Here is a 27748-nt window from a genome sequence, read left to right as displayed (position 1 = left end):
ACTCAGTCTCGCAGTCTCAGTGCTGTGGTGTGGTCGAAATCCTGACTGGAAGACTTGAAAACAGTTGTTTAGTGCCAAGACGTTGTTCAGCTGTTGTTGTTCAGCTTTTTCAATGATTGTACCTAAAAACAGGAGGTTTGATATGGGCCTATAATTGTTCATTAGTGACATTTCTAGATTGTTCTTTAAGAGTGGCTTGATGACGGCAGTTTTCAGGGTCTGTGGGAAGAAGCCTAAGAGAAGAGGCCGTGCACTTTTAAACATTTTTGAAAAAGCCTGTTGGCAGAATATCAAGGCAGCAGGAGGAGGATTTCAGATGTTGTATAATGTCCTCCAAGTTTTTATGGTTGATCGGATAAAATTGTGTCATAGTATTTGAATTGATTTGAAATGGACACAAGGACAACACATACCAGTACCTGATATGGAGGCACTGACTGCTTGTCTAATTTTCTGAATTTTGTCAGTGAAGAAGGGGGCAAATTTATTGCAGACCCTGATGGATAGACGCTCAGAGGCTAATGACACAGGCGGGTTTGTTAGCCTGTCGACAGCAGCAAACAAGACACGTGCATTGTTATTGTTTTTGGCGATGATGTCAGTATTATGGTTCTTTTCCAGTCTGGCTCTTTGTTCCCTAGCTGCCATTATCCACCAGTCCACCAGAAACCATCTGCTTTTTTCCCTGTGATGTTAAGTTGTTAAGTCTGGACTGAGTGGGAGAAGGACAGGACCTAGATTGAAGGGGAATCTGTAAGTGGATAGAAGGTGGATTCGACAGTATCAGTCTGTCATATTTTTGTTGGTTTCACTTGTATGTTTGACAGTTTAAAATGTTAGTGTGACATACTGAAGACAGGATTTTGTTTCTGGGTTCTTGGTTTGCTCTGTGTTTTTCCTCTTGTGTTCCCAGCCTGCTTTTCCCTTCACACTTTCCCTCCACACCTGTCCTGCATTCAGTCTCATTAGCCCTGCTCTACTCCCTGTGTCTTCTCCAGCCAATCAGCTCCCAGCCTGTCCTTGTGTCTTGCCACCTGTTCCTTGTTATTTCATTAGTTCCGTTTGTATTTAAGTCCTGGTTTTCATTTCAGTTGTTGGATCCTTTGTTCAGCCTGCTCTGTTTGTGCGGCATTCTGTTTTAGTTTTACTTTGACCTGCCAGCTTTGTTTTTTGCCTGCACAATCCTTAAATAAAGAAGTTATTCTTTAGCCTCGCTCAGCCTGCAGCCTCTTGCATTTGGGTTCACCTGCTCTGTTCCACCTAACAGAAGGATCCAACCAGTCATGGACCCAGCAGAGACAAACCTTTCCTGGGAACCCACCTGGCACTAGGGGGACCTTGTGTTTCCACTGTGCCCACCAGATCCAGAGCATGTTCAACTGGCTCTCGTCAATCTCCAGTCGCGGCCTGTGGACTGCTGGTGCCGTCTCTACCCAGGCCAGCCCAAGCTCCAGTCCTCACCAGCAGACACCAGCATGTTAGACACCAGTATGATAGCCATCCAACCCCCAAGCCTGTTGGCCACCAGCAGCCAAGCTATCCTGTTTCTTCTAAGCCTGTCACTCCAGCTTCCTCTGTACTTCGGCCTGCACTTGGGACTGCTTGCCTTCAGTATACCTCTGCCTCTGAGTCGGCTAGCCTCCTGCCTCATCATACCCCTCCAAGTCCAGCCTCAGTCCCCATGGACACTGTCAACTGGACGAAGTGGCCAGACAAGGACCCAGCAGATATGCTTAAGGAGGTAACAGAACTTTAATATGCTTTGTAGCAATTTTCTGCCTTCTGCAATGTGACTTCCAGTATTAAGCAGAAGAATGCAGCTTTTTCTCGAGCACTCTGCGCTTATTCATCCAAGCTATGGCTGCTGCCTAATATGAAAGAGATTGTGAACACTTATGCTGCTGATCCTGTTTTGGCTCTGGCTGGTATCACACCTGTAGGTCCTGCACCTGATCTGCCATGCTCCTTGACTGGATCCCCTGTGGTCCCGCCCCCAGAGTCTCCGCTCCTCCGCGCCACAAAGTCTCCACTGCCCAGTGCCACAAAAAGTCAGCCCCTGGTTCCCAGTTTTCAGTGCAAGCAGCCACCCCAGCCATCTGAGCCCGGGCTTAAGCAATCTCCTGTCCCTGCTGGGCCGCAGCAGCCCCCCGTTTCTGAGCTGCAGCAGCCCCCCGTTTCTGAGCTGCAGCAGCCCCCCGTTTCTGAGCTGCAGCAGCCCCCCGTTTCTGAGCTGCAGCAGCCTCCTCTTTCCCTGGCTTCTCTGGCTCACCAGCCATGCTCCCAGCAGTTGGTTGTCTCCGCTGACCTCCTCCCAGACCTTCAGCGGTCGGCCGTCTCCGCTGACCTCCTCCCAGACCTTCAGCGGTCAGCTGCTTCTGCCAATGCACTACCAGACCTCCAGTCAGCAGTCTCCACTGACCCACAGCCAGACTTTCCAGGCCATCAGTCCACACTCTTCGCTGATGCTCAACCAGAGACCTCTAGTTGGCCATCTCTGCCAACCCACAGCTAGACCTCCAAGATCATCAGTCAGCCATCTTTGCCGATGCCAAGCCAGATCTCCAGCTGCCCGCCACCTGCTCTGCACTCCAGCGATCTGCCTCTCCTGCACCCTGCCCCGACCTGCAGCCGAATCTTCTGGTGTTGGCTGCCCTTCCTGGCCTCCGCCTTCATCGCCAACCTCCATAGCAGCCCAGCCTTCATTGCCGACCTCCAGAGTGGCCCAGCCTTCTTCTCCAAACTCCAGAGGGCCCCCGCATGTCTGGTCGTTCACCTGGTCGCCCTTCAGAGCCACACTGGTAATCTGTCCCGCCTGACCTCTCCCATCTGTCCTGCCCCCTGGTTGCTCTCCGGAGCAATACCGGCCTTCGGTCCTGCATCCTGGTCGCCCTCCTGATCTGTTTCGTCCTTCAGCCTAGCCCCCAGCCTGTCTGCCTGAGGTCTCATGTTCTGTCCTTGTTCTGCCCCCAGGACACTTGCCGTTGAATCCCTCCTCCATGAACCCTGCTTGGTGTTTTTTTTTATTTATTTTTTTAAAATTTTGTTTATTTGATAGGGACTGAGCACATTAATGAACACCATAAGACGTAAACATGCCAGAGTTAGCAAAAAATGCTAATTTACATCTGTAGTCCCTCGGCAGGTAACAAAAACAGAAACAGTTTAAATTACAACACGCAAACACAAATACACAACATAAAAAGACAAAATACATTGTACACATGCCCAGTTTAAAAATGTCTGGAAAATGCTTTTTTCCCTGTGATGTTAAGTCTGGACTGAGTGGGAGAAAGACAGCTACTTTGAATATTAAGATGAACTGTTTGATCTTGCGTTGCGATCTTACATTGCCATAGATGGCTTTTGTGTTTATTGATCTGTTCTCTATCGATATTCATTGATAGATTGAAGGGGTTTATAAGCTTTTTCAGTGATTTTACTTAAAAACAGGAGGTTTGATATTGTCCTATAATTGTTCATTAGCGACGTGTCTAGATTTTTATTATTTTAAGAGTGGCTTGATGACGGCAGTTTTCAGGGTCTGTGGGAAGAAGCCTAAGAGAAGAGGCCGTGCACTTTTAAACATTTTTGAAAAAGCCTGTTGGCAGAATATCAAGGCAGCAGGAGGAGGATTTCAGATGTTGTATAATGTCCTCCAAGTTTTTATGGTTGGATAAAATTGTGTCATAGTATTTGAATTGATTTGAAGTGGACACAAGGACAACACATACCAGTACCTGATATAGAGGCACTGACTGCTTGTCTAATTTTCTGAATTTTGTCAGTGAAGAAGGGGGCAAATTCATCGAAGACCCTGATGGATAGACGCTCAGAGGCTAATGACAAAGGCGGGTTTGTTAGCCTGTCGACAGCAGCAAACAAGGCACGTGCCTTGTTATTGTTTTTGGCGATGATGTCAGTATTATGGTTCTTTTCCAGTCTAGCTCTTTGTTTATCCACCAGTCCACCAGAAACCATCTGCTTTTTTTTCCCTGTGATGTTAAATCTGGACTGAGTGGGAGAAGGACAGATAGTCTGAATATTAAGATGAACTGACTGTTTAATCCTGCATTGTGATCTTACATTGCCATAGATGCCCTTTGTGTTTATTGATCTGTTCTCTATTGATGTTCATAGATAGATTGAAGGGGAATCTGTAGGTGGACAGAAGGTGGATTCGACAGTATCAGTCTGTCAGGTTTTTGTTTGTTTAACTTGTATGTTTGAAATGTTAGTGTGACATTTTGTTTCTGGGTTCTTGGTTTGCTCTGTTTTGTGTCCTAAGCCTGCTTTTCCCTTCACACTTTCCCTCCTCACCTGTCCTGCATTCAGACAGGTTCAAATGGGTCAAATCAGCAGGGGTCAAAGGCAGGAAAGACACACAGTTGGCATCTTGTTGATCAAGAAGTTGTTCCCAAACATCACTTAATCATCAAGAGTCTCTACCTAAATGTAAATGGTAAATGGACTGTACTTGTATAGCGCCTTTCTAGTCTTCCGACCACTCAAAGCGCTTTTTACACTACGAATCACATTCACCCATTCACACACATTCATACGCTGAATGGGTACAGGGGCTACCATGCAAGGTCCCAACCTGCCCATCAGAGGAAGCTAACCATTCATACACTGATGGCACAGCCATCAGGAGCAATTTGGGGTTAAGTGTCTTGCCCAAGGACACATCGGCATGTGGACTGGAGGAGCCGGGAATCGAACCGCTGATCTTCCAATTAGTGGACGACCCGCTCTACCTCCTGAGCCATGTGTATTTTCTTCTTCAGTGGAATGGCATCAATAACACTTGTAATTTTAGAGATGAAATCATCTACAAGCTCACTCACTGAGACCCAAGAGAGGGGCGGAAGGGTGTGGAAGAGAAAGCCTGAATTAATATTCCACTGGTGTTGTCAGTGATCTACTGTTTTGTCATTGCCTATGTTTGAACATTTGTGTGCAGGGAGATAGTACTCTCAAAGAAAACACAGCAACGATCAGGGAGACCAACGTCATTCACCACAACCTTAGAAATTGTTCAGACCCTTGGAGATGACGTCAAATGCTGAGTCAGTTCATAGTTATCAAGAACACAACACAGTTCTATAGTCTCTTTGTCCTCATGGTTGTCAACAAGATTATTAGGTTCATCCATGGGTCAGTTGTTTTCGACTGTTTGTTCAGGGGGCAATACATATATGTTAATATGTTTTGTTTATTTCTTTCAATTCATTCAAGAATAAAATAGCTGATTGCAGGTGTAATAATTCCCATTAGCGAACGAAGGCTAAAAGAGTTACAACAGCTTACGTTGAGATTCATTTGGCAAAAAAAATGACTCATAAACATGAACATACATGAAACTAGAAATGTAATTGATATCTTATCCCTACGCAATAAACAGTGGTCTGCTTTATTTATGGTTGAAGCAAAGTGTTGTCATTGACACATATGTGTTCTGGTCAGATAGGCTCAGTTATCTCACGTATATGCATCATTCATCTTGTAAGTTTATAAGAGCTTAACAGGTCATTTATTGTTATTTACACGAGTCTTGTGTTTACATTGTTATCTACTGTGGATTTATGAAGAGTGGTGTAAAAGATGTGATGTCATCTATAAAAGGGAAAACTTCAGCTTTCGTTATGGGGCTGAATATTTTTGTTGGAGGGCCAGCTTTGGCCCACGGGCCACTGTTTGTCTACCACTGGTATACAGTATATACAGGGTGGTTGGGCACAGGCTGTTTTTGTCTGCTGAGTTGTTTTGGTCATTTAAAAAACCCTGGATAGAGATGTTGATACATCCCGTCTGAGTTTTTTGATTCACGTGGAGTCTGTTTTCCTTGTATGGTACTTCCTTTTTATGTGTCCTGTACTCTTACCAAACTACATGGGAAAAAAGAAATAAAACAGTTGGTCGCAAAACAATAAAAGATGAGAAGAGGGGAACTACAAAACTGATAATTCTCTGTAGCTTCATCACTATTTACAGCAGCTTTAATATAATAAATATAGATTATAGCAGCTTTAATATAATAAATATAGATTATAGCAGCTTTAATATAATAAATGTAGGTTTTAGTATTAGGATGATAGATGATAGCAGCTGTAACAGAGGCTGGAACAGAGTTTGAAGGGCATCAGTGGTTGATGTAAATGCAGACAGTGATGGCATCATCCCCCCCCCAAAGCCTCCCTGCAGGCTGCCTGCTGGAGGCCGCTGTTGTGCAACGCAGGAGGCTTTTGGTTTTCCGGACCCCAGAAAAAAAAGGCCAAGAGAGGAAAAGGGAGATGAACAGAGAACAGTTGGTGGTCGGAGCCCGGCCAGGCGCTCTCTCTGCCTCTCTCTGCCTCTCTCTCTCTGCCTCTCTCTCTCTGCCTCTCTCTGCCTCTCTCTCTCTGTCTCTCTCTGCCTCTCTCTCTCTCTCTCTCTCTGAGGCGTCCAGGCTTCAATGAATGATACGGAGAGATTAGCAACCACAACACACACACACAAGAGGATCCGTTTGGTCGTTAGGAGTGCACACACACACACACACACACACACACACACACACACACACACACACACACACACACACACACACACACACACACAGTAAACGGTTGTACAGTTAAACATGTCGACATCTTTCTGTCCTCTGAGGGCACCTGAACATGAACACACACTCCAGACTCTCTGAATGTGTTTTTTGTTTACTTCATCAGATGATTCAAAAGTCTGAATCCAAAACCACAAAAACAACAAACAACATCCTGATGACGTTTCATTCTTACTATAAAAGGTTTTATGAGCAGAAAATGTAAAGTTGATCCTGCAGGTGGCGACAGAGAAAGGTCACAGGTCAGCAGAATCATTCATCCTCTGAGGCCCTTTAGTATTTCATGGCAATCTGCCGTTTAAATTTTGATATTTCTTGTGTTTTTGGACCAGTGTGTGGGATGTGAAAACCAGATATCACCAGCTGCAGCCATGGATGTTGAAACAGTTTCAGTTCAAACACTCCACGCTGCCATTTCACTGCAACTGATAGGAAGCAAAAAGCCTCATAGACGTGACAAACTGGACCACGTAAAACAAGAGTTAAATACAGAAAAAGATCATTTAAAAAAATATATGATAAATATAAATAAAAGCCAGTCTTCCATCAGAGATGCATTAAGCTTTAAAATCATCTCACAGTGTTTATCAAACTGCTAAAACTGGAATTTCGTGTCATATGTATTTTTATTGGAGCCTTTTCAAAATCCTGAAATAAAGTTCTTCAGAAGCTTCATACTGGGTCGGATAAACTATGAGCACAAGATTATCAAGTGAGTCACTGTAGTCTGATGGTTACCAGAGAGTTTGGTTGTCGACAGCTTCTGGTTCTTCCCATTTAGTTTGTCCTTCAGAGCAAAACTGATCCCTTCAAAGTGGAGACGACCAGACGTATCACTGAATAAATTAAATGCATTTTTGCACTAAATGACTGTGTGGACACACTGTGGATTTTATCCTCCATCACTTCCATTGAAAACACATTTGAAGGATCTTTTAATATCCAGTATGAACAGGAGGAATGATTACAGTGAGGAAAACCTCTTTCACTGTTACTATGGACACCTGACTGCTGGTTTAACACACACTGGAACAATTGTGAATGTGTTAAATGTGTTAAATGTGATCAGTGTCTCTGTTGAGCCGTGGATGATCAGGGTCAGGACGCATTCTCAAGCTAATATACTGATATATAAATATATAAACTAATATATAAATTGAATTAAGCATTATCTGGTGTTTATAGAACATTTATGTGCATATCTTAGACTGTCGTCCCTGATTTCTAGAGTCAAATTTTGTACTTCAGTGAAAGATGAAAGTAAAAATCCTTCACTTTTATGCACAAATTCAAGAATACGTTCCTCACCTGAATGTTCACCTGTACATTTAGTTTGAAATAACAGGAGAAAGTGAACATGAGGTGCGGTGAAACTGTGCAGAGTGTAAGTGAAGAGCGCCCCCTGCTGACTCATCACTGCTACTATTCTCTACAGGTTCATCACATCAAACATCGTATTTGTTTTACAAAGAAACGTGTAGCGTATATTTATCCAGATATTCAAAAGGAGAATAATCATAATTCTAAACCTGTCACTTTGAATATATAAACATAAATAAATAGATGAGATAACCCCAATAATTACTGGTCAAACACTTATTGGTTCACTACATTTAATCAAAAGAGTCTCAACATGGAAATAAATTGTTGAACCTTTAAGTTTTCACTGTAAAACATCACAATGAGTTTTATTCATTTCTAGTTAATTCAACTTAAAAGGTCTAGTTTTCATTTTCAAACCATTTCAGAACTTATAAACATTAGTTCATGTGACTTAAAGTCTAAACTTGGAAACTTTCTGTGTCTTTAATTCATGTTAATATAAGTCTCAGATCCTTTACTTTAGTAAAAGTATTAATACATCAATGAGACAAAGACTCCGTTTCATCTAAAAGTCCTTCAGAACCAGTTTTCACGACTGACTTTTACACAAACGTACAAAACACTTTGTAGAAAGTTGCAAAGATTGATTGATGTGTTGTGTAAAAGTGTTGTTAACTGACTCAGCAGAACAATGAATGAACGTAATTTCTTCACACTAAATTTAATTTCATGAACATTTTATAATAATGAAACAGAAACTGCTGAATCGTTGGTTTTTCCTCCTTCTATGATGTGATGTTTGGTTCTGAACTCAGCGATGAAGATGTTGAACTTCATCATCTTCCAGAGAAAACTGGTTATTTTCTTCTGATGGAAAATAAAAATGTGTTTTTTAAAGGATCTAAAACTGTGCTTTTAATTTTGTATGTTGTAAAACATACAAACAAAAAAGAAACATTTCTTATTCTTTATTTTTCTGCCTTTTTTCTTCATTCATTTATATTCTTTAGTTATTTAATCAATTAATAAAATTATTATAATTTATATATTTCATTGTAATTTGATGTAATGTTTTAAGAATCTTATGAGCTATTTTGTTGTTTTCTAGTTTAGTTCAGATCGATAGAAGTGATTGAGGAACTCAGGATCGATTGAGTTTCGCGGCAGGTTACATTCTGCGCATGCTCAGTGGCTGTGACGAGCATCCCGGGAAGATGCTGCGTTCAATGTCTCCTCGAAAACATGCAATATTAAGCTTACAGATCTCATCCACAGTTAGTTAGTCTCTCTCTCTCTTATTTCAATCACAATCAACATTTTAAACTTTAAAAGCTCCGCAGTATTTTATCATGTTCTACTATTTTGTGATTTATTTTTGTCTTTTTTTTCTTTTTACTTGTTTACTTCTGTGCACTTTTTTGTTTGTTTGTTTAGATGGTGTCTTGTTGTCTGTATGTTGCTTGTTGTTTTAGTGAGTCAAAGGTGATTTTCCAGTCTGGTGGACATTAAACTTCTCATTCTATTCTTCATAAGTCTCAGAAGTCTGCTGTGAATTGAAGGTTAGTTTAGTCAAATATTAGAAATATCAAACTTTTATTATCCGTCCTTTGGAGGCACTTTTGTCTCTTTATTATGCAATCAAACAGAATAGATATGAGAGCAAAACTATCGACACTGCAATCACAAAATGTTTCATTGCAAGTAAAATGAATTTGATTAAAATGCAAATCCAAAAGTTTTGTTTGCTGTTGAGCTGAATCTTGTGCTGATGTGTTGATGATAAAATGATACGTATGTTTTAACCCATTACAACATCACAGATCATCAAACAAAAACAATCCACATACATCAGTTCAAACATAACATTATGTTATATGTAAACATACCTGCGTTCTCTGTGGACTTCTAAACTCTCTCATTTACTTACTGTGGATGTTGGCAAGACGTCGCTCTGATTGGCCAATAGAGACGCGTCTTACATTGCAAAAACAATGTTTTTGATTTGCATTTTAATCACAAATGTATCTTACTTGCATTAAACATTTGTTCAACAGTTTTGTTCTGAAATCTTTTTTTTGATTGCAAACATATTCTGTTTGATTGCTTAATAAAGACACAACAGTACCTCCATACCCTCCCTGACAAAAAAAGGCACATGTGAAATAAGAATCACACGCCTGTGCAGTTATTATTCACATGTGATAAAAAATGTGAAATCCAGTGTGAAAGTTAATTCTTGACGTTGGAAACAGACGTTTGACCATAAATATCTTTAACGAAGCAACAAACTTCTGTTGATGAAGACTGTGAGTTGTGGTGGAAAGCTTCAGCAGAAGCTAGTAAGTGGACATGTATGATTGGTGGTTTATGTATCTGCCTTTTTTTTTTTAATTCTTCCCTCTCTGTTGTGCAGCTTAAAGTCTGTCAGTTTCTCCACCTACTATCTCATATTCTCAGGTTACCATGAGTGTGTATCATACATTATTTGACAACAGTGCTGGAAGAAGTATTCAGATCCTTTACTTCAGTAAAAGTACAAATACATCAATGTAAAAATACTCCATTACTAGTCCTACTTAAGTAGCAAAATGTAGTTAAAGTAGCCTATTAAATTAAAAGTAGTGGATTGGTTTTGGTCCTTACAACCAACATTTATTTAATAAACATTTTGCACCACAATTAATCCAGCGTCTAACGTATCTTTTGTATTTCAAAAATCTACATTTCCTAATTTATTTTGCATGTTTCTGTCTGGTTTGTGTCAATTCCGACGCTCGGTGCGGACCGTGAATGCAGCAGCGGAGCGGGGGGGCGGAGCAGCGGAGGAGCTCGCGGAGCGGAGAGAGCGAAAATTAAAAACTGCTTTAATTCGCCTTAATTGGGATTTTAATAGAAGCGCGAGCAGAGCGGCGGTGAGACAGCGGACAGGCGGAGGACAGACAGCCGGGCAGGAGGAGCGGAGGAGCGGAGGAGGAGGACACAGTTCACCGCTGAGAGGTCCGGAGCGGAGCAAAACATGTTTCTCTCCCTCTGAGTGTTTCATTAACTCAAAGCAACGTGAACTTATATTAAAAGCAAACTATGCAGGACTTTCCCAAAAAAACAGACTCAACAAAAATAATCCCTCTTAATCATCACGTGTGACCCGCTACAAGTGTGTGTTGGTGTGTGTGTGTGTGTGTGTGTCTGTAGAAACTCTGTCCTCTGATCATGGCCGTAGGCAGGATTTTAAAAATACCAGGTCTAGAAGATGAGCTGCCTGGGGGGGGGGGGGGGGTCTTGAAAAATGTTGATTTTCCAGAACAAAATATCTGCTTTTTAAGACGTTTTGAGAGCAAAAAATTGGATAACAAGAGCTTATAATCACATCAGCGGACGATAACAAAAATGATCTGACACAGAATAAAACATGAGAATCAGGTTAAAGCTGCAATATGAAAGTCTGAAGGAAATAAAGTGTGTGAATGAGTGTGAGAGCTTCAGTTTAATTCTGGAGATGGTTTCTTATTAGCAGGACTGGACAACTTGTTGGATCTGTGATTCAAAGCTTAAATCTGAATCAAGTAGGACTCCCAGTTTCTGGCAGCAGGATTCACGTTAGCAGAATGTCAATGAGACTGACAGGGATTAATGTAATAACTCTGCCGAAATCTTTGTGAAATAATCTTGTTTTAAATGTTAAATTAATGATCCTCACTACGATGTGGAAACACAGAAAAGGATAAATGACCTCAAAACATCTGAAAATGAATGTTGACAAAGTCTAACTAAACAAAGTCTTTAAGTAAAGTGAAATCCACACTACACACACTCACACACTACACACACTCACACACTCAGACAGAGCGAGGAGAGCGGCTTTAAATAAAGATCTCTCTGGAGTCAAACTGACTTGAAGCTTTTGCAGTGAAAGTAAAACGATGCCACGATGATTGAGACTATTAACGCAGGAAAATAGAGACCAGTGGATTATTTTCTTATGTTTATTTCTGTGATTTCAACACAGATTTGTTGTTCAGTAGAATTATCAGGGAAGAAATATGCTGCGTCAATATCCTTTCAGATTTGAATGTGTCAGATAAGCAGGATGTTTCTGTAGCAACATCACTGGTCATGTGACAATCAGACTCTTCTTATTATAATCGATTAGTTGTGATTGTTTCTGACATGAAACTGTTTGTCGTTGTTACTTCAGGTGATCCAGCGTGTTTGTCGTCTGTCAGTTATCGGACTGAACAACATGAACCCAGAGGCCACGCCCCCACACACAGCAGGACTCGCTGTCATTGGCCGTTGTAGCCAAAGGGGGCGGTTCTAACTCTGATCCTGAGATGGAAGTGATACCATTGGATGAGCTGTCTCTGGGGGCGGGGCTTGTGGTGCAAGGTGAGATGACTGAACCCGTCCTTTAACTTAACAAAACTTAGAAGGAGATCTGAATCAGGATCTTTTTATTCAGCAGACATGAATGAACAGGAAACTCCAAGCAGGAGCATCAGAGGAGCGGTTGCCATGGACACGGAGGCGGAGGAGAAGAGGAGGAAAAGGGAGGAGAGGTGGATGAAGCTGTACCCCGAAATAAAGAAGTGTATGATTGTGATCACTCGTCCGAGACCCGAAAAACTGGCCTTGTTGAAGCTGAAAGAGGAGAGGCGAGAGGAGGAGGAGGAGGAGGTGGAGGAAGAGGAGGAGAAGGGAGGAGGGAGGTCAGGTGACCCAGAGCCAGACTGTGATTGGATGAAACCGTTGGAGCTGAATGACATCGGTGACAGGAGATTTGTGAAGAAGGTGGAGGTCAAAGTTTCCCACGCCCCTGCTAACAGGCGCGGGAAGCCCTGCGGTGATGTGCTGAGGCTGAGACATGATGATGTCACCACTGACCCCGCCCACCGCCGCCAACTCCGGTCCCGCAGTGTCAACAACAACAACAACAGCCAATCAACAACGGAGCACAACTACAGCGTCGTCGCAACACCTGTCAAAGATGACCCCGACGGAGATACGCCCAACAGCCAATCACAAGACGCCAGGTAAGAGGGGGAGGAGCCAAGAGAGCCGAGCTGAGAGCTGGAAGAAAATATATCAAAAAATATTTACATTTATTTATTTATCAAAAGTTCAATACCGTCTTCATATGGAGGACCAATACTGATGTTTTAAATAAATAAATAATTTTAATAATAAAGAAATTGTTTAAGAAACTCAGAAATAAATAATGAACAATATAAAAATAAACAAAATAAGTTACAAGAAAAATGTTTAATTTTACAAGAAAAAGTTAAAATATTTTGAGAAAAACTCGTTTCATGAGGATAAAGTTGTAAGTTTGTGGGAAAAATCATTATTATGGCAAAAGGTTTTAATTTTGTGAGAGAAAAAGTCAATAATACACACATGAAGTCGCAATTTTACTAGTAAAAGTCATATTTTAAGAATACAGTCATAATTTAATGAGAAAATATCTTAATAATTTGAGATACAGTTGTAATTTTGTTTTATCTTTTTTAACAGGAACACTTCAAGTTGTAGCATTATGAGAAAAAGTCACAATGTTTTCAGAAAAACTGATTGTTTTATGAGGATTAAGCTGTAAATGTCATTATGATATAAGATTATAATTGTATCAGTGGGAAAGTCACAATATTACAAAATATAGTTGTAATTATAATTATTTTGCATTTATAAACAATTGATAAATGGTTTATGACTCACTATAATTTTTCATTTATCATTTTCAAGTGTTATTAAGTTATTAGAGTTGTATGCAAAGGTTTGGCCTCCCTGTTATTACAAATAATAATAATAACTTTATTTGTGTAGCAGCTTTCATACAAAAAAATGCAGCTCAAAGAGAAATTACATCCTCCAAGTGCTTCACATCAAAAAAAGACATAAAATGAACATAAAAACACAAGATGATAAATATATAAATATATAAATAAAACCTACTTGATGATATTAATCAACACTAAAAAAATTAAATGAAAATATAATAGAATGCGTATTTCAGTCGTGGTAATTTGAGATTTAATAAGTGAAAAAGTTTTTCGCTATTTTTACACAAATAACATATTTTGGTTATTTTTTAATTGAAAAGATGTAAACAGTCTCTCTGGGATATGGAACAGAAAACATTAAAGCATAATTACTTTTTATTATTAGTAGTTTTTTTATTGTAAAACTAAAAAAATTACTTTTATATCATAAACTGAACAAAAACATTGGCTTCATCTCTCAGTTGAAGAGATATTATTGTAGGTGATGGACGTACATATGATTGGACAGTTAGTAGAACGTCTGTGAATCAGTCAACAGACTGACAACAGTAGAAGAAGAAGTTTGTTCAACTCCTTTTCTTTCTTCTTCTCTGGTCCTCCTGCAGTCTGTCGCCCTCCTGTGGACAGAAAGACTCCGGCTCGTCAGGTAACGTCCCACCTGTCTCTGTCTCTATGTCAGATCTCAGTGTTTCATCATTCAACAGCAGCTCTTTCTGCTCATAAAACAGTTGTTTTTTTAATTTCAGAGAAGAAGAAACCTCCAAATATAGTTTTCAAAAAGGTGAGACATCATCTGTCTTTCTGTTCCTGAACTCATCAGTGTTTCCTGTAACGACGCTCATATTTACTGTCTTTTACCGCCTGCAGTGAACTCAGCACTGTTTGTTTCTAGTGTGTCTCTGTGATTGTGTTGTGTTCAGGTCGACGGGGACCAGTGGGTGCTGGGGAGGTCAAAGGTCAAAAAAGAAAAAGAAGAAGAAGAAGAGGAGGAAGACGGAGGCAGCAGCATCAGCGACGCGTCACAGCCGGTAATTTCTTCCGTCGCTTCTTTCACTCAAACTCAAAACATCTCACAGAGAGAAACAGCTCGAAGAAGTCAGACTGTTCGTGACTCGTTCGACGGCTCTGAACTCGTGAATTTTGTTCGTACCTCAGACGAAATGTTAAGTACAAGAAAACTGATGAAGGACGAGTTCACGGCGTCTTAAAACAACAGTCGGATGCTTGTGTGAACACTGAAAGGTGGTTTTCACCTGAGATACAGTCACTTCTCCTCTGTAGTGACGACTCTGCTGACGGTCAGCTGTTTGTCTGTTTCTGTCGAACCTCTGAACCGACTCTGTTGTGTTGCAGGAGGTGAAGAAGAAGAGGGAGCGGTGGTTGTGGGCACAAAGGAAAGCAAAGAGGAGACAGTCAGAGGAGGATGTGTGGACTCCTGAGCTGCCGATGGTCGTGTTCGTTTGTCAGCTATTTTTATTTTATTTATTCTTAGTCTTAGTCCTGTGTCACATGTCCATGTTGGTTTTTATCATAAGTCAGGTTTTAGTTGAATAAAAGTCTTATCTTAGTCAAAGAAAACTAATAATTTTAGTAAAGTTTTAATCAGTGAAAACTGTTGACATGTTTTTAGCTGTCAGATTATATTGAACAGTGTTCAGTCAGTCATCATCATCTGATTATTAAAAAGACAAATACATCTGATTGACAAGAGCTGTGACACTGTTCACATAAAAGTTGGTGAACTCTTCAAGTAAAGGCCTGGACTGCTCGTCCACTTCAAGGTGTCATTATCAGTCTTTACAGCTTGAGTTGGTGTGGAAGTTAGTATGCACACAGACTATCTCAATGTGTCAACCTGTCCCTTTTATTTCATGATGAAATATACCAAAATAATAAAGGAAAAGGAGGGAACGACACCACACAAATACTTTGAATATAAAGGGGGGAAGAGGACTAAGAGACAGGTTGAATGATTAAGAATGCAGCTTTGCAGAAACTGTCTGATGGCGTCAATTTAAGGAAAATATCCAGACGTGGAACATGTTCTGATTTACATATTTACTTTGAATCAACACGATTCATCAACCGGGGCCCAGTAGTCTCTTTAAAACTGTTATAAAACACTGAGAGCTGTAAAAACAATAAAACATTTTGACACATTTACAGTCTTTTTAGCATCAAATTCCCTCTTTGTGTTTCCTCGGACAGTGTTTCCCTGTTGAGCTGCAGGTGGAAGTATAGTAACAAAAAGAGGGACTTTGGCACTAAAAAGACTGTAACGTTGAAAGATATCTACTTGATTTGACTCATTTGGACGCTGAAGCTTCATATTAACTTCAGACTACTACTTGAGACTCAGTTTTCAACAGTCTTTATAATTCATGTTCCTGGGTGGAAGCCGGTTTAAAACAGTAAACAGTAAACTGAACGTTTCCCTGAAAAATCAGATTAAAACTAAAATGAAGCAGTGAAGCTTCCTTGTTTCCTTTTTATTCTAAGAAACATGACTAAACATCATTCTGGCATCATTTCCGGTTCAGGTGAGACAAACACAATAAATAAGAAGGAAAAGAGAAGTCAGTGTTTGAACCAGAAGAGATGAAGATATGATGTAAGAAGAGGAAGAGGAGAAGGATGACGACACAAACTGACAGATCAGTTAGTTTTACTTTATAATTTAAGCATCAACGTCATTTTACATCAAACATCAGTGTTCATAAAAAAAAGTAGAGACTTAAAAATGAACAAAAACAATGAAAACTTAAATAAAACATGAAGGTTTTGGTTCCTCCTGCAGCTTCTGAAGATGCTCCGAACCTCCTACGAGTTAATCTATGATCATTCATCTAAATTGATCATTAATCTACGATCATTTCTAAGGGTCTCCAGTATTGATACTTTTGGGAAATCATCTCATCATCTCAGCCTTAAGATGCTTTTGGGGAACGAGGCCCAGATCTGTTGGTATGAAGCTCGATGTGTCTCCTGGAAAATAAATAGATTTGTTTTTTCAGTATTAGATCGCTTAGCTTGTTTACGCTGCAAACAGGAAATGCTAAAAGCTAATTCAGCAGACTTTTAATAGAACCAGTTTGAAAGGTAAACAAATAAAGGCAAAAACTCGCTGCGAGGTTGCTGGAAGAGATTTTAACCAATAACCTGTCTCTCCTCCACCATGTGACCCGCTGCCGTCTTGTGATTGGTCCTCTAGATGAAGACGAGGATGAAGGAGACCTCACCGAAGTGCACACCGAAGCCGATAACAGTGAGTGTGAGAGGACACACACACACGTACACACACACACACACACTCACAGCAGTGATGACCTCTGACCTCTGACCTCCCCGCAGTTGACGAAGCGTCAGGGTGCCTGCAGGAAGTGCACGGCCTGCCTCAGAGAGGATTGTGGGAAATGTATTAACTGCCTGGATAAGAGGAAGTTTGGCGGTCCGGCGACGAGGAAGCAGAGGTGTCAGCTGAGAGTCTGTCTGGTGGTGGTGAGTCTCTGTCGTCATCACACAACGCCGCCGCCTGCTGGTCAGCACGGGAACTGCAGCTCTGTGTGTGTGTGTGTGTGTGTGTGTGTGTGTGTGTGTGTGTGTGTGTGTGTGTGTGTGTGTGTGTGTGTGTGTGTGTGTTTGTGTCCTCGTGTCCTCAGGAGACCAAGAAGATCAGACCCAAACCACTGAAAACCATCGAGGCTGCAGAGGAGGAGGTTACCACAGCAACCCTGGCGAATACGGTTACCACAGTAACCCTGGCGAACACTTTGACCACGGCAACCTCGGTGAACACACTGAGCACGGTGACCATGGCAACCCCGGCGAACACACTGACCACGATGACCATGCCAACTCGACCCCATCACCGTCATCAGGGGAGGAGACAGACATGTCAGAAAGACACCACAGAAGAAGAGGAGGTGGGTGTTGTCTTCTTCTTTCTCGTCTGTTTTTTACTCTATTTTATTCTAGTCTCTTCCTCTGTCCCTCATCCCACTACTCTACTCTACTCTACTGTGTTTCTACTACAGATGGAGATGAGGAAGATGAGGAGGTGGTGGCGGCAGTTTGGGAAAAACAAAGCGAAGATAAACCGAGAGAGAGGCTGGACGTGTCCGAAGACGAAGTGTAAAGAAGAAGAAGAGACGGTACAGAGCAGCTCAGTTTGTGTTTCACACCGCAGACGTTACAACGTCTACGTGTATGAAGTTGTTTTTATGTTTCAAATAAACGAGAAGACTTCTGTCCTTCATCACATCCTTCTTCTAACCGTAACGTCTCATGTTTCCGCTGTTTTACAAACCGGTTCGTCTCAGATACACGACGCCGTTCTGATCTTTATCTGGTGTTGTGTTGTGAGAGAAGTTCAGTTGTGTCACTGATAGATTTTCTTTTACATTTCATTTTACATTTAAACATCAGTATAGTTAAATGATTAGAAGATTATTAGTTTAACAGAGAACAGAGACTCCAGACCAGGTCTCAGAGCTGCCCTGAAGGTCCAGACAAACCTCCTTTTGGCCCCATTGACCCCCCACTACACATGGTAGTACTCTAGAGCTGAAATGAATTAATTAGCAACAAGTTTGATAGTTAATTAGTCATTTAAATAAAAAAAAAAATCCACTAGCAGCTTCTCAAATGTGAATATTTACTAGTTTTCCAGTTTCCTGTGACAGTAAACTCAACATCTTTGTGTTTTTAACTGTTGCTCAGACTAAACATCTGAATATGTTCACTTCAGCTTCAATGATCAACATTTCATTCAGTGGATCATCAATGGATCATTAAAGAAAATAATAGTTGGTTGCAGCCTTACAGTCCTCCTATGATGGAATAATACGACCTGTTCCTCAGTTTTCTGTTTGCAGTTTGATAAAACACAACGTTACAACTAACAAGCTCGATAGAAACTAAAACTAAGTCTTAAAACTAGATGTTGACACAGAGTTCTTCCTCTAAACACACGTCCTGTATGGTTTGTAATGTTGTAAACCAGCTGTTGTTGGAAACACCTGAAGTTACAGATGAAGTTCCTGCAGAGTCTCCAGATGTTTTCTCATCCTGCTGAGAACGTGTGCTGGTTCAGATCATTGTTTCTGACCTGACAAAATGTCACTTCTTCTCTGTACTGACGACTCTGCTGACGGTGTGTCGGTGTGTCTGTCAACCCGACTCGAGCCAACTCTGTTGTGTTGCAGGAGGTGAAGAAGAAGAGGAGGAGGTGGTGGCTCTGGGCAAGAAGGAGAGCAAAGAGGAGACAGTCAGAGGAGGAGGAGGAGTGGACTCCTGAGCTGCTGAAGGAGACAGAAGAAATGGAGAAGAAGAAGATGCAGGAAGAGGAGCCAAAGAAAGAGACAAACCCACCTCAGGTACCAACCATCAGGTGACATCAGCACTTCATACAGATACACAGTGGAGAGATTAATTAATTAATCTTAATTAAAGATAAACTTTTAAATACATTTTTGCACAGAAGGAGGACTGTGGATTTTGTCCTCCATCACTTCCATTGTAAGGTCATTATGAAGGGATCTTCTAATGGTCAGTATGAACAGGAGGAATGACTACAGCCAGAAAAACAGCTTTAATGTTCATTTGGGCTCCTGATTGTTGTTTTAAGACACACATGAAAATTTTGAATCTGTCCTTTAATGATGTGAAATGTGTTCAGATGTTTCTGAATTTAACTTTTTTTTTGTTTTTGTTATATTTAGTTTCCTGCCTTCACACTGGTCAGTGGAACTGCAGAGCTGCTGAATGGGACGAACATACAGGTAACACAAACCTCAATGATATCACACACTTTCTAAACTGTAACTTTATTATGTTTTTTAGTATATTTTGTGCATTTAGAGAAACAGACGTGAAACATGAGGAGAGATGACATGCAGCCAGTGGTGGAAGAAGTATTCAGATCCTTTACTACAGTAGAAGTACATAAGTATTATGAGCTTGATGTAGTTAAAGTATTGCAGTAAAAGTACATAAGTATTATGAGCTTGATGTAGTTAAAGTATTGCAGTAAAAGTACATAAGTATTATGAGCTTGATGTAGTTAAAGTATTGCAGTAAAAGTACATAAGTATTATGAGCTTGATGTAGTTAAAGTATTGCAGTAAAAGTACATAAGTATTATGAGCTTGATGTAGTTAAAGTATTGCAGTAAAAGTACATAAGTATTATGAGCTTGATGTAGTTAAAGTATTGCAGTAAAAGTACATAAGTATTATGAGCTTGATGTAGTTAAAGTATTGCAGTAAAAGTAGTGGTTTGGTCCCTCTGACTGATATATTATTATATATGACATCATTAGATTATTAATAGTGAAGCATCAGTGTTAGAGCAGCATGTTACTGTTGTAGCTGCTGGAGGTGGAGCTAGTTTACACTACTTTATATACAGTTAGCTAGTTTAGTCCAGTGGTTCCCAACCTAGGGGTCGGGCCCCTCCAAAGGGTCAGCAGATAAATCTGAGGGGTCGTGAGATGATTAATGGGAGAGGAAAGAAGAAAAAACAAAGTTCTGATACACAAATCTGTTTTCAGTTTTTGGACTTTTTCTCTAAATCTTTGATTTTTGCTGAAATATTGGATCATTTGAACATTTATTGAAATGAAAGCATGTGAGAAGTTTAGAGGGAAAAATCACTATTTGGTGGAGCTGTTAACAACTCATAGACATGTGAAATGTGACCCCGACTACACACTGCTTTTTGTAAGACGTCAAAAGACAAAAAGGTTGGAAACCACTGGTTTCATCTTTAACAATGTGTTGTATTTTAAAAGCTTGTTATATTATCCATTGTGTCAAATCTACATCTGAAAAGTAACTAAAGTAGAAAGTACAATATTTCCCTCTGAAATGTAGTGGAGTGGAAGTATAAAGTAGCATCACATGGAAATACTCAAGTAAAGTACAAGTACCTCAAAACTGTACTTTGTCATTTTGTTATCTGATGTTTTATACTTAAATCACTTAATTGATAATAGTAATAATCGTTAGTTGCAGTCTTGTTTTTTCTGCGTCTCACTTGTTTCTATTTATTTTTAATGCAGTTGAATTTGACTCTGGACGGCAGCCATTTTTCTCCCAGCATCCTCTCTGATTCCACCCTCAACAGTCTGTCAGCACTGCTGCCTCAGGTAACACACACACACACACACACACACACACACACACACACACACTCATTCTCGTAATGACAAAATATTACACAAAGCCAAATTTATAAAAATCCTCCCACTTCTAACGGTTTTATAAATTCCTACAGTGAATGAATTTAAAATCTGCAAATGAGCTGAAATGTAAAACTGTACAAGTTAATAGATCCTGAATGTATTGACCTTTAATTTAAACTGAAGACTCATTTCATGTTAATTTATCTTGTTTTTTAAAATTTTGATTATGTTGTAATATTTACAATTTATTTATTTTAATTTATTGTCTTATTTTGACAGTTTTACCACTCAGACACATGCTTTGGTTTTTAATACTATGGTTGACATGTCTTGTGGTTTCAGTCCCTCCAGGATTTTGTTTTTTTGTGATTAAACGGCCAAAAATGTTTAATTTTGCAGCGTCTTTCCTCAAAAATCGTGACACAATTTGCAATGTTTTATGTGCTCTTATTGCAGTAAAATTGTGAGAAAAAATTTCTAAAACTGCGATTAATGAAGAGTCATATGTTATCACTTCCTTTGATAAAAAGCATTCTGCATATCACAGAATCTATATTTAGTTATTTATTTATACTGGACTTCACTGCACACAACACGAGAACCACGAGCTCAAAGTTACATAAAAAAGAAAATACTGTACTTGAGCTCCACTTATAAGCCTTTATTAAATAAACTTTCAGCTCAACATGAACACCAAATAAAATCAGTTAATAATGGCATTAAAATAAATCCATTAATATAAAAATATAGTGTCAATGTTTATATTTGAGGTAGATTACGTCCATCTTCGCTGTCTGAACAACATCAGCTGGTTTTCTTCTTACTAACTGAATTTAAACCTCATTTGGGAATTGTTTTTGTTTGCAGATGAGATTTATCTTCTTCCACCTGAACGAGCTGCGATGACGCAAATTACCACCACATTTAATGCAACAAGTGGTCCAAATCACAAACCGTCTGTTGATTTGGTTTTTATGTGGTAAAGTTGCTGTAATTTAGCAAAACTGCAAACTCTTGCAAATATTGCAGCGATTTCTTGAATTTGCATCAATTATCGAAACGGCAAAACCACAATTTCCTGCTCAACAGAGTTATAGATAGTATTTTAGTATTTTTTATTTGCACAAAGGTTACAATAAAAACATTTCACAGTAAAATGTATATTAAATTGTGCCCAGAGAACTTATACAAAGTCCTCCCCTTCATTTCAACAAGTCATAAAAACATACAGTCATAAAACAGTTTAACATCAAACGTTTATAGCAAAAAACAAGAGAAAAAGAAAGAAAAGAAAAAATAAGTAAAACAGAAATTTGAACACTTTAAATGTGCAAGAGGTGTAATATAAACCCAGTCACACAAAATTCTGTGTAAATAAAAGATACTTTTTTAAAATGTGTTTTAAATGTTATTAAAGAAGACGACTTCAAAGTTGTATTTAGTCAATTCCTCTAAATTTGATTAAAAAAAACTGATGATTGTAAGTGTGAGAATAAGGTAAACGAAAGTCCTTTGATCGCCTCGTTGAATAAGAGTGAATGTCTGATGATAAAAGGACAAAACTATGAAATATATCTGGAAGGTTTTTGTCTGTGATTTATGAATTTGAACATAAACACGCATGTTAGAAGAGTATTTACAGAATAAATTGACAAAATTTTAAATTTCCTAAACAAAAAGGTGCAGATGGCTCTTGGCTAGTAGAGTTTGAAATCATTCTTTAAAAAAACCTTTTTTAAATTACAATAACTGATATATGAATAGATTAGACGATAATACAGAGTTAAATAAGAAGAAGGATGAATCATTTTCATTGACCTTTTGCAAACATGTTCAATATGTTTTTTTCCAAGTTAGTCTTTCATCTACAATAACTCCTGAGAATTTTGTAAATGGGACGTCTATATGAATATTTTAGCGTCATCTTTTGGATATTTTTTGTTTTTATTGCAAAATATCACAAAATTAGATTTTTCGACATTGAGACTTTGTTCATCCGAAACCATTTAGAGATGAGGGACATCCCGTTGTTTGCATACTGGATTAGTGCTTTGAAATCATCATGAGTAACTATGAGATTAGTATCATCATAGTTATAGAATAGATTAATTATAGATAAACAAACATACAGACCTGTTGTTCCGCTGCTCCGCTGTTTATTGACCCTCTAATGAAAAATCCTTAAAAAACTGGTTGAATCTAACTGCTGAGCTCGACCTGGTTTGTCTTCATCTAACTAATATTTAATACAAATGTGTCGTCTGTGTCCAGGAGGGTTCAGTCCTCCACACGTCCACAGGCCTCACCTTCATCCCTCCTCCAGCTGCTCCTCCCTCCCTCCAGCCCAAAGAGGAGGAGGAGGCGGTGGACATCCATGAGTACGGGAGGACAGGAGGGAAGGGAGGACAGAGAGAGGACGGAGGGATGATGGAGGAGGAAGAGGAGGCAGCAGGAGGGATGAAGGAGGAGGAGGAGGAGGCAGCAGGAGGGATGAAGGAGGAGGAGGAGTGCGGTGAAGGAGTGACGGAGGAGGGAAAGTACTACGAGATCCAGGTGGAGATGCCGGGGCTCCACTCCAACGAGGAGACGCTTACGGCGGCATCAAGGCTTTCTGGAATCGCAGAGGTCGCCGATGATGTCACAGCAAAGGTCGCCGATGATGTCACAGCCCATGACGACATTTCATTGGTCAGTGGAGCTGTGGAGTCATGTTCAGTCGGGACATAAAAAACATGAAACCAGACTTTATAACTTCCTGTTTGTTTTCTTTTTTTTCAGAGCTCGGGGTCGTTCAGCCTGTTAGGAGGCGGCGGCGGCGGCGGCGGCGGCGGCGGTGATGAGGTCACATGTGGGCGGCGCTTGTCACGGCTGCTGCAGGAGCTGAGGAAGACGGTGCTGCCGGCTCATTGGGTAGCTGTTCTGGCTGACGGACCTCTGCTGCAGCTGCTGCAGTGCTCCAGGGTACGACTCAAACATAAATATACTTAAAGGGACCATATTCTGCTTTTTGTTATTTTCTGTTCTGATGTCAGATGTTAAACGTGGTTAAAGTTACAGAACATAAGGTGAACATATGTAGAAATGCTGCCTGTAAGTCAAAAGTCAGGGCTTCAACCTGCTCTGAACGCTGCGTTTGTGTCAGTAAAGTTACTGTTTAGAAGTAAATTCATATGTGACACTCATCCTCTCATTAAAACAGTCACGTTAATATTTTTAAAAAGTAACATTAGCATTTTTAAGAGTAATCTTAGCATTAAAAAATGTACATTATTATCCCCTAAAAAAGGTATATTTAGCATTTAAAAAAAAAGAAACATTAATGGAATAAAGTAATATTAGTTCTTTAAAAATGTATGCTAATGTTTAAAATAAAGTATTTATTAGCATGTTTAACTTCCTGCTGTTTGACTGCTGCATAAATTAAAAGTGCAGAACTTCCTTGATTCTGGATATAAAACATCAGGATGTTAAAACTTATTCCACATAACTATTAATAAAGTTATTTATCTAGTGAACTGCAACTTGTGCCGTTTCATGTAGTGGATATTTGTTGTCATATAACTTTCCTCTCTGTACGTTCAGCTGTCAATCGAGGCAAAAGATGCCAAAAACCAGCAGTGGAAATGTGTCAGTGTGTCAGTGGTTTACATGTAAATATAAACAGTAGTTTACATGTAAACAGACAGACGGCTGTTTGTGTCCCTGCAGCTGTCCTCCATGCTCACCACCATCATCCACATCCAGCCGGATCTCTGCTTCTTCATCACTGTAGAGAACCAGCTGCTGCCAGACACACACACTCTGTACCAGACACACACACAGCGGATCACACGCCTGAGCCAGGTAACACACACACACACACACACACACACACACACACACACACACACACACACACACACACACACACACACACACACACCTGTCTGCAGTGCATCTGTTAGTGTTTGATAGAGAAGCAGTGAAATTGACCATCTCTAGTTCAAACCACAGCAAACATACTAATGACTGTCTCCAAGGTGTCTGTTCAGTTGCCATGGTGATTCTCTGTGCTCGTTAGGGAATACGACAGACGTAAAGAGTAAAATGTGACTTTACACTAACAAGTTAACTCTACATGCTAACGATGCTAACAGTTAGCTCTCTGTCGGTCAGCTGGTGTCTCTGCTGTTGGAGCTTGAAGGGTTCGTCGTCTGTCGAGACTCGAGGGTTCGATCCTGCCACCTGCTGGTCGCCCCGCCCCGCCTCACCTGTCTGCCCTGCCGGCTGGGGGACGAGGGGGAGGAGGATGAAGAAGAAGAGGATGAAGAAGGAGAGGAGGTGGAGGAGGATATAAGTGACAAACAGAGCTGACTATAAGTGTTTATTAATGTGGTCATACTGTCATCATACAGAAGGTAACGCTGCAGCCTCAGCAGACCAGCCTCCACTGGAACAATGCTCTCATGCTGTTGTGAGAGGCATTCTGGGAAATGTAGGCAATCACAGCCTGCAGTAGATGAGTCTGGCTGATCTTCTTCAGTTGAAAGTGTTGTAAAAATTTAACTTCAAGTCTCCTATTTATCAGTAATAATCAGCACATAGACAGTTAATAAATGGTTTATAACACAGACTATAGTGTAGTTATAAGCAGATTTAAGGACATTTTAAGTGTTTATTAAAGGATAGATTCAGATTTTTTCTTAATTCAGTACTGATGTGGAAAAAACTTGAACGTATCCTTTGATGTACAGTATTTGTCAACAATTATAATTTCTCTTATGAAGAGATATTTTATATTATTACAAATGTATTTTACTATATTGTCATTCATCATCTGTTTATACAGCAGGAGGACTTATAGTTGTTGATTAATACATTAATAAACACTTATATCTGATGACAATGACATTAGTGTGTTATAAACCATTTATTAATTGTTTATATACTGATTATTAGTGATAAACAGGTTTTTATCATTAGGTTTTTAGCTTCTATTTTGAGATTAAACCCACTCTATTTATCAGAGCAGACTGTTGGAGGATCGGAGGTAGTTGGGAGTCTGTTATTTTCTCGATTAATCGGTTAGTCGTTTGGTGTGTAACATGTCAGAAAATTGTCAGAAAATCATTATTTTATCCCAAAAATGAAGGTGATGTCCAGAAACCAGAAGATATTGACATTTGAAAAGCTGGAATCAGAGAATTTTTGTATTTTTTCTTTAAAAAAATGACTCAAATGATAAATCGATTATCAAAATGTTTGGCAATTCAGTTTCTCTTGATTGACTAATCGATTGATCATTGCAGCTCTGAATGACGACGCAGTAAAACAGCTGTAACTATATAAGCTTTAATATTTAAAGCTGCAGCTTTTGTGACTTTTGTGCCTCCCAGTGGAAATATGAAAAAATACACTGGCAGACAGTAATGAATGTGTTACTGGTTTACTGTGGCTGCAGACACACACACACACACACACAGTATGAACCAGGGCTTGTGGGTAATGAAGTCCTCAGCTCTCACACTGTGTTCTTCAGCTCTGAATGTTTAGTCTGTTTCCTCGGCAGCTTTAACGTCCGTCTGTCTGTAAATCCAGATTCTGGTTCTGAACCAGTTTGAGACCAAAATGTTTCTACCTCAACATGTTTTATACAACGCTCCAACATGGCCGCCCCGTGGCCTGCAGTAGCCTCTACCTGTGTTTACATCCTGTCTGTTTTATTCTCATGTTGCTCTGTTTAGAGTGTGTATCTGACCCGTTTGGTCTAAATCTTGTTGTTTCCTGTTTTGCTCACAGTGTCCATTTTTGCTGATTGTTTGTGTTCTAAGTTCAATTAAACAACAGTTCATCAACGCAGCGATTTCCAGCGTCCTTGTTGTGTCCTTGAATGCACCATAACACGGTTTTCTCTTGGAGGGAAATATGGATCAAATTTTCATTGATTGTAATTTTATATCACAACATGTGATTCAGTAGATTGAACTGTTTATTACGGTGGCCGCCAAAGGACAAAACACACACAACAGCAAAAGTGCAAACTTTAAAGAAATGTGCTACAAATTTTTAAAAAACATAAAAGTTAAAACATAAACCAACAAAAACACTGCAGTGACAACTAAACCCTCAAAACAGGTTGTAAGCAGACGCACAACGTGATTTAGCCAAGTAGAACGTGTTCCTGGATCAACATCACATTGCGGTCCTGGATCAACATTGTGATCAACCAATCACAGCCCTCTGACATCATCAGTGTGCTGCTCCTGTCATTCACGTTGTGCAGACGCCTTCCTTCTTTGTTTGATTTGAACTTTTTTTTTGTTTGTTTCCTGTTTTTAAGGCTTTAAAGGACAGGTTTAAAACAACAATCAGGAGCCCAAATGAACATTAAACATGTTTTTCTTGCTGTAATCATTCCTCCTGTTCATACTGACCATTAGAAGATCCCTTCATAATGACCTTACAATGGAAGTTGATGGGGGACAAAATCCACAGTTTTTCTGTGCAAAAATGCATTTAAAGAACTTGTGTGTAAAATTTAGGGGGATCTGTACAAAACCCCCTGTTGCTGCTACAACTTGGGCTCACCCATGACATCACTGACAATAGGGGGTGGGGAATACGGACTAGATCCGCAAGGAAAACATCCGGACAGGTTCAGTCCGGTTGCGTATCGAGTTCTTTCCTTCATCCATGGACTTACTGTTCGCCTTTGTCTGTGGACGTGTGTGTGCGTTTATGAGCATGTAAGTTGCATTCTGCTCCGTGACATCACGTGATTGAAAGAGGGTAACGTTAGCAGGAGCAGGTGGATGATGCTATGATATGTAGCTTCATGGCTAGCTCAGGAGGATACAAGGCAGTATTCAGCGTTCGTACAGACTA

General features: G+C 40.0%; 1 protein-coding gene across 1 annotated transcript; it reads left to right on the top strand.

Moving 5' to 3' along the window:
- Positions 1-23374: 23374 nt before the first annotated feature.
- On the top strand, positions 23375-25659 carry LOC121895747. Its single transcript, XM_042409170.1, has 4 exons — positions 23375-23572; positions 23663-23845; positions 24593-24727; positions 25040-25659. Exons 1-4 carry the CDS (start codon positions 23375-23377, stop codon positions 25235-25237), a joined length of 714 nt encoding a protein of 237 aa, XP_042265104.1. The 3' UTR covers positions 25238-25659.
- The last annotated feature ends 2089 nt before the right edge of the window (positions 25660-27748 follow it).

This window comes from Thunnus maccoyii, chromosome 4, assembly GCF_910596095.1.
Source record: "Thunnus maccoyii chromosome 4, fThuMac1.1, whole genome shotgun sequence".
NCBI classification, from domain to species: Eukaryota; Metazoa; Chordata; class Actinopteri; order Scombriformes; family Scombridae; genus Thunnus; species Thunnus maccoyii.
This window is presented reverse-complemented; position numbering and strand designations above follow the sequence as displayed.

Bases quoted from the DNA above. Each gene is read 5' to 3' on its own strand.
- LOC121895747 (XM_042409170.1), top strand. From the start codon at position 23,375: ATGAAGGAGGAGGAGGAGTGCGGTGAAGGAGTGACGGAGGAGGGAAAG. The intron at 23,846-24,592 runs GTACGACTCAAA...GTGTCCCTGCAG, and splicing joins AGCTGCTGCAGTGCTCCAGG to CTGTCCTCCATGCTCACCAC. The intron at 24,728-25,039 runs GTAACACACACA...TCTGTCGGTCAG, and splicing joins GGATCACACGCCTGAGCCAG to CTGGTGTCTCTGCTGTTGGA.